The sequence below is a fragment of the Eretmochelys imbricata genome, chromosome 9 (genome assembly GCF_965152235.1).
Source record: "Eretmochelys imbricata isolate rEreImb1 chromosome 9, rEreImb1.hap1, whole genome shotgun sequence".
Classification (NCBI taxonomy): domain Eukaryota; kingdom Metazoa; phylum Chordata; order Testudines; family Cheloniidae; genus Eretmochelys; species Eretmochelys imbricata.
Window position 1 is genome coordinate 42,537,235 of NC_135580.1, and position 10,745 is coordinate 42,547,979.

At 42.2% G+C, this 10,745-nt stretch overlaps 1 protein-coding gene across 1 annotated transcript; it reads right to left on the reverse strand.

The window, feature by feature from the left end:
• Positions 1-8,103: 8,103 nt before the first annotated feature.
• Positions 8,104-10,457, reverse strand: LOC144270235 (G-protein coupled receptor 55-like). Its single transcript, XM_077826575.1, has 2 exons — positions 10,005-10,457; positions 8,104-9,420 (listed from the first exon to the last, which is right to left on the reverse strand). Exon 2 carries the CDS (start codon positions 9,405-9,407, stop codon positions 8,511-8,513), a length of 897 nt encoding a protein of 298 aa, XP_077682701.1. The 5' UTR covers positions 9,408-9,420; positions 10,005-10,457; the 3' UTR covers positions 8,104-8,510.
• Positions 10,458-10,745: the final 288 nt, after the last annotated feature.

Consider the following 10,745-nt stretch of genomic DNA (forward strand, 5'->3'; position numbering starts at 1 on the left):
AGAGCTGTTTGGACGCGTCCTTCCCCCCAAAATACTTCCCAAAACCTTGCACCTCACTTCCTGGACAAGGTTTGGTAAAAAGCCTCACCAATTTGCCTAGGTGACTACAGACCCAGACCCTTGGATCTTAAGAACAATGAACAATCCTCCCAACACTTGCACCCCCCCTTTCCTGGGAAATGTTGGATAAAAAGCCTCACCAATTTGCATAGGTGACCACAGACCCAAACCCTTGGATCTGAGAACAATGAAAAAGCATTCAGTTTTCTTACAAGAAGACTTTTAATAAAAATAGGAGTAAATAGAAATAAAGAAATCCCCCCTGTAAAATCAGGATGGTAGATATCTTACAGGGTAATTAAATTCAAAAACATAGAGAACCCCTCTAGGCAAAACCTTAAGTTACAAAAAAGATACACAGACAGAAATAGTTATTCTATTCAGCACAATTCTTTTCTCAGCCATTTAAAGAAATCATAATCTAACACATACCTAGCTAGATTACTTACTAAAAGTTCTAAGACTCCATTCCTGGTCTATCCCCGACAAAGACAGACTATAGACAGACACACAGACCCTTTGTTTCTCTCCCTCTTCCCAGCTTTTGAAAGTACCTTGTCTCCTCATTGGTCATTTTGGTCAGGTGCCAGCGAGGTTACCTTTAGCTTCTTAACCCTTTACAGGTGAGAGGAGCTTTCCCCTGGCCAGGAGGGATTTCAAAGGGGTTTACCCTTCCCTTTATATTTATGACAGGAGGATTCTCCATCTCTTGAAGTCTTCACATCAAGACTGGTTGCCTTTATGGAATATATGCATTAGTCAAACACAAGTTACTGAGATCAATACAAGTTCATCTTGTATGGCTTGTGTTATATAGGAGGTCAGACTAGATGGACTAATGGCCTCTGTGGAAACAGAGAAGATCAACATATTCTAAGAAACTGGTACTTGTGAAAGCGTCTGCAGTTGAAGTTTTGTTTATTGTAGCCAATCTATATTTTTGGGCTTTTATTTTAATTCCACTGTTCTTTGTCTTTTTCCATTTGGCTATTTGGTTTATGAGACTGTCCGTATCAGATACTGCCTCTTTTGAAGGTTCTTAAAAGGTATGAAACATCATTCATTTTCTCTCCAGTGACAGGGTGAGAATGGCAGAGGCATGAAAATTGAGGCACATGGAAACTTTGCTGCTGAAAGTTGCCAGGTAACCTGTCCTAAGCCTGCTGGTGATATGTGTTTATACAAGAGGCAATGAAACAAACTACCAGGATTCTTCTGTAGTGGAAGAGGCAATCAACTATGAGAGCTGTGGTTAACGCTTAGAATTGAGATCTGCCAGTGACAGTGATTACAAATCAGGACTGCAAGAACCTAACTAGAGCTGGTATCATGATTTGTGTTGTGTGGTAGGTCACCCAAGCTATACATTATTGTTTCTGTTCTCTGATGGTATTTGAATCTTTTTCAAATAAGAGTACTGAATGACAAATAATGCAAATCCAGTATATCAGACAAATAATAATTCTTGCTAAAATACATTAAACTTTGCAGGTTTGAGAATATGCTGAATATCTAATAGTTATCCAAATTATTATTTATATTCATAGAGGTTGGAGGTCAGAAGGAACCATTAGATTGTTAAGTCTCACCTCCTGTATATCACAGGCCATTACATTTCACAGAGTTACCCCTGTATTGAACCCAATAACTTGTGTTTAACTAAAGGATAACTTGTGTTAACCATCTCTTCCAGAAATGTGTCTCGTCTAGATCTGAAGACATCAAGAGTTGGAGAATCCACCACTTCCAGCATTCTGATGGTTAGTCATCCTAAAAAAAAAAAAAAGGGTTAAAATTGGTGCCTAATTTCTAATTTGAGTTTGTCTGGTTTTAGCTTTCCATCATTGGTTCTTGTTATGTCTTTCTCTGATAGATTAAAGAACAGGCTTGGTGAGATAGGTCTGTTTTATGTCTTGATGAGAACTGGGTGGCTGGGACCTTTTGGGTCTTTGATCAGCTCATGTTTGAAGCCTCTGTATGGTTAATCCCTCCCTTTTAGCAACAGGATGGAACTAAGCAGCAAGGGTTAGTATATTAGTTAGCTGCTAGGTTAACTCCTGAGCAGGTGAACATGAAAATCAAATGGGAATTTTGGAAGAGTATAAAAGGCATTCTTCTTAGATACAGTTCTGTGATCAATACCATGATGGCCAGTGGTGGAACAGTGGTTGTGTCCCGCAGTGGAAGTACCATGTTTTCTTTACTGCTAGAAACCAGTAGTGCAAGTTGATGGTTGCAAGTGGATGAAGTGCAAGTTGATGGTTGTGTTGGAAGAAAAGGTCTGTTGTTTGGAAGGATAAGTACTGATAGTGCAGAGAATGAGAGGATGAGGAGTTCTTGAATAATCAGATTCGAGATTTAATGGGAAACCAACTTAATTTTAAAAGTTCACACTGTTTCAAAAAGTCCTTTGAAATTCCTAACTTTTCCCAAAGTTTACCATAGTCATGTCTCTTAGAGAAGTTACATACAATTCCACAATAGCACATCAACAATTACAGTTTTAATACTATATATCCCAAAGGTATTACATTTAAGACAATAAGGCTTAATTTAATTCGGTAAGTTTTATCCAGGAGATTGCCCTATTTGTCACAAGGATGACTGGATCTTTAAGGATCTATCTATAATGTGTAGGGAAATAAGCTGTATGATCACAGGGAACTTCAAGCTGAGTGACATATGTTGGAGGTCTCCTGTTGCGGTGGCAGAACAAACTAGATCGTACGTGAAGGGCCACATCTTGGCTGGTGTAAATTGCTCAGGCTCTGGGTCATATCAAATGATGATGGGCAAAGTTCAAGTTTCATAGTTAGGGTACCACTTTCAACACCCAAAATTTTGGTTACTTATCTAATGCTGATCTGAATTCATTTGAATTTGCAGAATTTGCCAGAAATCTCATGGGAACAGAATCTTTTGCAGACTCTCTGAGCACGATGCACTTTTTCTTGTGATACTGTATTTCATCACCACTGGTTTAGGCCCATCTAGAATCCTGAAGAATAGAAGTGAGTGAATGTGAACAATAAAGAATAAATGTTAACCAAATCTTTCAGACTAGAGCTGGCCAAGCTTTAGGGCATGTCTACACTAGAAACTTAAGTTGACCTATGTTAGGTCAACTTACTGCCACTGCAATATTTACTATGGTGGTTCATGTCCACACTACCCTCCTTCTATTGGTGGTGCCTGTCCTCACCAGGAGCGCTTCCACCCACTTAAGAGGGACAGTGCTGGGGGCTCAGAGTGCATGCAGCTCCCTGCCCAGAGCCCAGCTTCCCCCCTGGCTCTTGATTCCCCACTCCCTGCCACTGGGAGCCCAGCTTCCCCCCTGGCTCTTGATTCCCCACTCCCTGCCACTGGGAGCCCAGCTTCCCCCCTGGCTCTTGATTCCCCACTCCCTGCCACTGGGAGCCCAGCTTCCCCCCTGGCTCTTGATTCCCCACTCCCTGCCACTGGGAGCCCAGCTTCCCCCCTGGCTCTTGATTCCCCACTCCCTGCCACTGGGAGCCCAGCTACTCCCCCAGGCTCTTGATTCCCCACTCCCTGCCACTGGGAGCCCAGCTTCCCCCCAGGCTCTTGATTCCCCACTCCCTGCCACTGGGAGCCCAGCTTCCCCCCAGGCTCTTGATTCCCCACTCCCTGCCACTGGGAGCCCAGCTTCCCCCCTGGCTCTTGATTCCCCACTCCCTGCCACTGGGAGCCCAGCTACTCCCCCAGGCTCTTGATTCCCCACTCCCTGCCACTGGGAGCCCAGCTACTCCCCCAGGCTCTTGATTCCCCACTCCCTGCCACTGGGAGCCCAGCTACTCCCCCAGGCTCTTGATTCCCCACTCCCTGCCACTGGGAGCCCAGCTACTCCCCCAGGCTCTTGATTCCCCACTCCCTGCCACTGGGAGCCCAGCTTCCCCCCTGGCTCTTGATTCCCCACTCCCTGCCACTGGGAGCCCAGCTACTCCCCCAGGCTCTTGATTCCCCACTCCCTGCCACTGGGAGCCCAGCTTCCCCCCTGGCTCTTGATTCCCCACTCCCTGCCACTGGGAGCCCAGCTACTCCCCCAGGCTCTTGGATCTCTGCTCCTTGTGGAGCCAGGAACTTTGGGGCAGCCACCAGGAGCCAGGAATGGGGAGCTGGGCAGGCGTAGCCTGGCTCAGAACTGGGAGCCAGGAGTGGGGAGCCCAGACAGCAGCCAGGCTGGGGTAGCTGGGACTGGGGGACAGCCTGGCTCTGGGTGCAGGGGAGAGTGGCAAGCACAGCCCATCCAGGAGCTGGGGAGGCAGTCGGGCTCTAGCTGGAGCCGCCCCGCACACCCTGGGGTGACAGCCCACCTTTTTGTCAATTTCACAGCTTTATGGAGGTGGAGTTATGGAGGTGGAGTTATGTCAGTGTAGTAGGGCATTTACATTGGTGGGAGCAAGGATGTAGTGTGTATATGGACATAATTAGGTAGACGTAAGCTGCTTTATAATGACCTAGCTCTGTAATGTAGACAGAATCTTAGTTAGGAACAGTACTTGTTATAACTTCAGTCTCAATTCTGGGCAGTGAATCATTTCCAAACCAATCCTGATTTTCTTCAACTGTGTTCGTTACTGGTAAATATTTGCCAGAAAGTTTCCTTGACTAACTTTCAGATTACAGGCTATTTGTGAATTCTTTATTACAGCTATTTCCTAGTATTATATACCACTGGCATTCTCTAGTTAAACACAAAAAACACCATATCCTCTTTCAGCAGGTATGAAAAGGCATGATTTATTCAGATATAAAGTATCAATTGTTGAATAAGCTCTCTCACATCTAGGAGTCCAGTTCTCCAATGGGATTATTCGTGTGAGTAAGGGCTGCAGGATCAGATCCCAGGAGCCTTTTAAGCATACAAGATTTAATCTGAAAAATGGTGTGTGTGAGAGAGACCAAGTAGAAGGTAGATAGTAATTACGTCTATCTCTTATTTTAATAAGGCCCCTTTATAATTCTTGGGAGAAACAGTAAGAATCTTGCTCTGCAGCTAAATATTGACTTGGGTTACAGAATTTTAACATAGCAGCTTTCCATTCAAAGTACCCTGGCACATAAAGAGAGAGTTCAGAAAGTACGATTAGTCAGATGTGATATCACATTTGTTCTAACCATAAATTCTGTTGAAGTATGGCCATTTCTCTCTGTCAAAGTAGAATGAAACCTTTTTTCAATCCCAAAGGATAAATCAGAAATCCTGACGAGTTAAGGTGAAATAAATAGACCAACTCCTGCTTTCAGTTTAAATCAACTGTGCTAGTCTGGTTTAACACCAGTATAGCTGTGAGCAGAATTTTCCCGTGACAGGGTTTTTCTGAGAAAGAAAGATTAATTTATGCTACATGTCAACAAGATTTTCCTTGTTAGAAACTGCACATAACTCATGCAAGTCACATCTGAACGTCAAATTCACACATCACACTTATATTGCATCACATCACACTGACTGACCTAACTCCAGGCTGCAACAGTTCTATAAAGAGAGGAAGCAGAGTTTCTAGTTCTTCAGAACTATCTAGACTGTTTCATAGTTTATAATAGAGATCATATTGTTTGGGAAATAACAAGAATGGTCATGAAAAGTAGAGAAATATGTTGGATGGATCTCTGACCAGCAAAAACAGTCTCTTAGGCATGTTCAAATTGTCCTACATTAAATGTTAACTACAGTTAATTAGAAAATATTAATCCTTTGGTTGTCATCCTATGATAATTTTAACAATTATATTGTTGCTGTGGAAGGTATCTGAGAAGCCAAAGGGTTACTATAAGCAGTAGTAATCTTCTTGCTACCTAAATGTACTTTAAACAGGATTAAAATTACAGGGAGTTGTGTATGAATCTGTTGGAACTAAGTGGCAACAGGAAATGAAAAAAACATGAAATATAGATGAAGTACAGATTGGGTTTTGCTTCATTTACCAACATGGCTGCTGGATACTTTTATTGTACACACCTAAATACTCAGATTCAAATCCTTAAGAACAACATTACATCAGTTGAAACACTATTTAAAAGAAGACTGGTGACCTTTAACTGACCTTTGAGATCTAAACAGCAGCATGGATTGAAATCTTTGTAATTTTTTAGTCACCTTTTCAATAAACGTATTTATGGAAATTTTCAGTTGAAATCTGATAAATAGAATGGATGACCACAAATGAATTTCATTTCTTCAGGCTGGAGATTTCATAACACAGGTCACTAGCTCATAGAAGAAATTGATGTAATGTTTGTTCATTGTTACCCCTTATACATGTACAGTGAACGGACTGTTGAAAGGTTGGGTTTCTTTCCTTACACAACAGCCAATAATGCATGAATGTATGACATTTTTAAGATTCTAGCCCAACAGGACTATGGATATCAATTACTTCAGTCAATGAACTTTTTAAAGTGAGATAATCTATTTCTTATGAACACAGGCATTGGTGAACCTTAGTCCTTCCTTTCTGTGTAATTTAGCTCTAATATTTTTGCTATCAGTTTAATAGGGCTAAATAGAAACCCAGTGCACACAGAAAAAACTGAAACTGAATTAAGGTACTTTACCCTACAGAATGTAATCCACATGGAGGGGGAGGGAGGGACATGCACTGTGCAATGTGAGTAAAGTCTATCTTGCACCTGTCGCACCAGATTGTGATCTCAGCAATGTTGTTGTAAATCCTGAACAGGCATGATTCTGTTTTGACTTACACCTCTGTAAATCAGGAATTCTGTTATACTCACTAGAGTAAGCGAGAGGAGGGTCTAGCCCAATTACTCTGAATTTACTGAAATCAGAATATGTCTCACCTTGTACAGCTGAGTTGGATCGTCTCAAGATGATTATAATTTGGTAAAGGGCAATGAAATGAGTTTGTGTGACAAATAATCAATAGATAAGGTAGATTTAGCGAACGGAAGATTTTTTTATTGCCTTGTTTGTTTAGGCTTTGGTAATACTATACCTCCCTCAGGAGCCTAAAGAATTTTTTCCCCCAGTGGGCTGTGTATGTTACTAGTTGACAGCATTGGGTCCAGGGGTATTCTGGCCCCGCATCTCTGAATGGTATGGAAGTTCCTTTCAGACGCTGGTGACTGCACCACTTTAAACTTGACTTTCAAATTTCATTCCCTTGTTTTTGTTTCTGATTTTATTAATAAACGTGGGTTATAGCCAACTGTTAAACAACAGTGGAGATCTATATGAAAAGGAGATGCTAAGGGGGAATTGATGAGTCAGGGCCCTGACTGAGAGAGAGATTGGGTCTGGGATTTTCAGAGCTGTCTAGGGGCTTTAGATACACAACTCCCATTCATCTGAATTGTGGTCATGTGTCTAAATCCCCTGTGTGGCTTTGAAATTCTCTTTTAGCAGCCTTGCACCATATATGCTAGGTCTCCATTTCAATATAAGCAGGGTCTGTAGAGACGGAAAGCTGTTACAAAACACAGGCTGGATTTGAAAGGCAGACCTTTAGGAGATGGTGAAAATTGCTACCCAGACATCAGCCCATGTGAAATGGAATTGGTGGTCTCATTTCCAAATGGACACATGTGCACATCCCCAAAAAGCGTGGGCTTGATTCAGCCCAGGGGTATACAGGTTTCTATTAGCATACCCCAGCAGTGTAGCTCTTTGGTGGGGAAAAGGTGCCCACAATCCTGCTCCACAGTGAGTGATTGTAAAGCAAGGAAGGGGCATGCCCGAGACATGCTAGTTCAGAGCATCCTCAACCCACAAAGTTCATATGGAGTTCTGGATGCAAATATAAGGTCAGATTATGCAACCCTCATTCATGCTGAGAAGTACTTTACACATTGAGGAGTTCCACTTAAGTCAATGTGATTATTTGCAAAATAAGTCAATGTGAGTAAAGCAGGCAGACCTAAATTTGTGCCTGTGATGTGGATAGGCAGAGGATCTCTGGCTCCAGGGCAGTCAGTCTGGAACCTTTGCTGACACTAAACCCACACAAATGCTTTTCAAGAAAACAGGAGACACCACTCATGGTTGGGATTTGTGTTACCATTTATAGGAAATAGTTTCAATTCTTATTTTTTACAAACACCAAGACAAAACAAGACGCAAAAGGAACAATTAAGGAGGTGGTTCTTAGTACAGGTTTCACTGTAATTATATTTTCAAATAAAAAATTCCACCTATATTAATTGAGCCCCCACAGTTCCTATTGAAGTAGCTCTCTAGTAGGCAACACTTTCAGGTAACCATTTGGTTTTCAAATACAGTTTTGTTTGACTGTTAGTTAGAACTACTTTTATTTGGAAATTGATTTTTGCTGGTCCTTTGGATTGTGGCTTAAGAGAGAGAGTTCAGTGAGCATCAGATGAAAACAATCTTCAAAATTAGCTAGAAGTGGTCAGTTTTCAAAAGCTTTCCCCTTCTGCTCCCAGAATGATTGAGACACACAGCACTTTGATTAACTAACGTTGGTTGTTTTCTGACTCCCCTGACGTGGGGATTTCAAAAACTCCTTAAGGACAAAATAATAGCAAATTGCATCCAAGCAGCAGTTGAAGTTAGCCCAGCAGAGGCTGATCTGAACAAAAGAGCGTATGATTTCCTGAAGACTGTTTTTGATGACCTCTTTTTTTACCAAATAATACAAGAAGAACATCACATGGAAAGGGGTGAAACAGACGACAAATGTGGCTAGGTTTGCCATGACTATCTTCACTGATTTACTTGTGTCAGTAAGGGGATCGTCTGGCCTTCTGCTCCGTTTCAAGCATATGATGATCTGAACTGTGCAGAAGATCATTGCTATCAGGCTGCCAAAAAACGCAGTCTCCAAGGTGACAAGCACAGCTGGGTTTTGCCATATTTCATTAGAGAAGCCATAGAAGCACGTAGTGGGTGTGTTATCATAGAATTGGTAAGTAAAAGAAGTTCCGGCCCAGACACCCACACAGACGATGGAACAGACCATAGCAGCTTTCTTGGTGGATCTCAGGGAAATGGCTAAGAATGGATGTCGGATGGCGATATATCTGTCCACACATATACATGCAGAGATGAGAATGCTCCCATACATGTTCGCAAAGTAGAGACTTTCCAGGAATGAGCAGAATGCAAACCCCAAGTTCCATTTGTTCTGGGAGCCATAGGAAATGATTTTAAAAGGAAGGGTAAACAGCAGTAAGGTATCCAGAGTAATAAGTGACACCAGGTAGATTATTGATTCTGTCAGCTTCCTGATCTTACAAAAGGCAAACCACAAAGCCATCACATTGAACAGCAATCCCAGGACAAATGTGGGAATGTACACGGTTATCTGGAACAGCTGCACATAACTTTCGATGGAGCTATTTGCCATATCTCCAGTTTTACTGAAAAATAAGGAAACATACTCATGTTCACATTGAAGAAGTCAGAATATAGATTTTAGAGCCTGATCGAAAGCCACTTGAGGTCAGTGGAAAGACTCCCTTAATGAACATCATTTTGTTTTAAATATGGGGACCACTGAGCATCTTACTCAGTGCTAGATCATACCCTGTAGGGCCAATCCTGAATGGCATGGATCTACACTACCCCAGGGGGAGCTTGAGGGCAGACTGTGTTTTGGGGAAACACAGACTCCTGGAGTTCAGTGGTGTGCAAAGTCCTCCACCCTTAAAGATGGTGCCTCCTGTTGTCCCAGTGTGCGTAGCTAACTTTGTAGTTTGTTGGAGATGGGGTCAAGTCCATGACCCCACTAACTCTTTGGAGTGATGCGAGCCTGTGGTGGGTGATTGGAGAACCCTCCCTGTGTTCCCTGGATGTCAGGGACTGTAATTGGGACTAATCCTTGCACTAATCCTGAGAGAAATGGTCAGGAGATTTCAAGTGGGATAGTTTTGGTTGAAATTAACAGCTCAGAAGCAAAATGAGAAATAAGAACATGTGTTTTTTAGCCACATGTTTGACTTACCATAGGCTATATATTACTCTCCGTATACGGCAGTCCAAGCTCCCAGGTGGAGACAGTGAATGTGTAGCAGATCCTTCCTCAACAAACAGGGTGTTAGAATCCACACAGGACTCTAACCACTGAGCTGCAGTGGTGAAATATTCCACTGTTTCTTGATGAATTGAAACTCCAGTTTGATTCAACGCTCCCAGACTCTTCTGAAAACAGAGCTCTTGTTTGTCTCTGCAATTCCAGTCTCCTGCAGAAGCTGTTGTAAATGCAAATGTTTAATAACTCCCTGTCCTTTCTTCAGTTATTCAAAACAACCATTTCCTCTAACAAACCCTCTTTATTAGCTCCGTGCCACTGCTTGACAAAGGTATGTGACTTCAATATCGTCAAATGCTACCCAGAGATTGCTGCTACCTCTACCTGATGCACTTCCAGCATGACTTTGAGTTCAACACACTTTCATTTCAGTGTCACCAATGTACTGTAAATAAAAATGTTCCTGTACTTGAGACCAAGTTACTTCCCCATTATCTCACATGCCAGAGCACAACAACATGACTGGATAGAGATTAAGATCAGCACAGAGGAAATTTACTTTGTTACATGCAATTTGTTCTATTAGCCTCTAGCAATTGCAGCTGGATTGGAAAGTGGAGAGGATGCTTGCAATTTACCCTTGCAAGAAGACATTAGAATGTGACATAAACTACTGTGTAAATCAATAATCAACATTAATTTAGAACTGAACAG

Coding starts and splice junctions, on each gene's coding strand:
- LOC144270235 (XM_077826575.1), bottom strand. CDS start 9,407: ATGGCAAATAGCTCCATCGAAAGTTATGTGCAGCTGTTCCAGATAACC.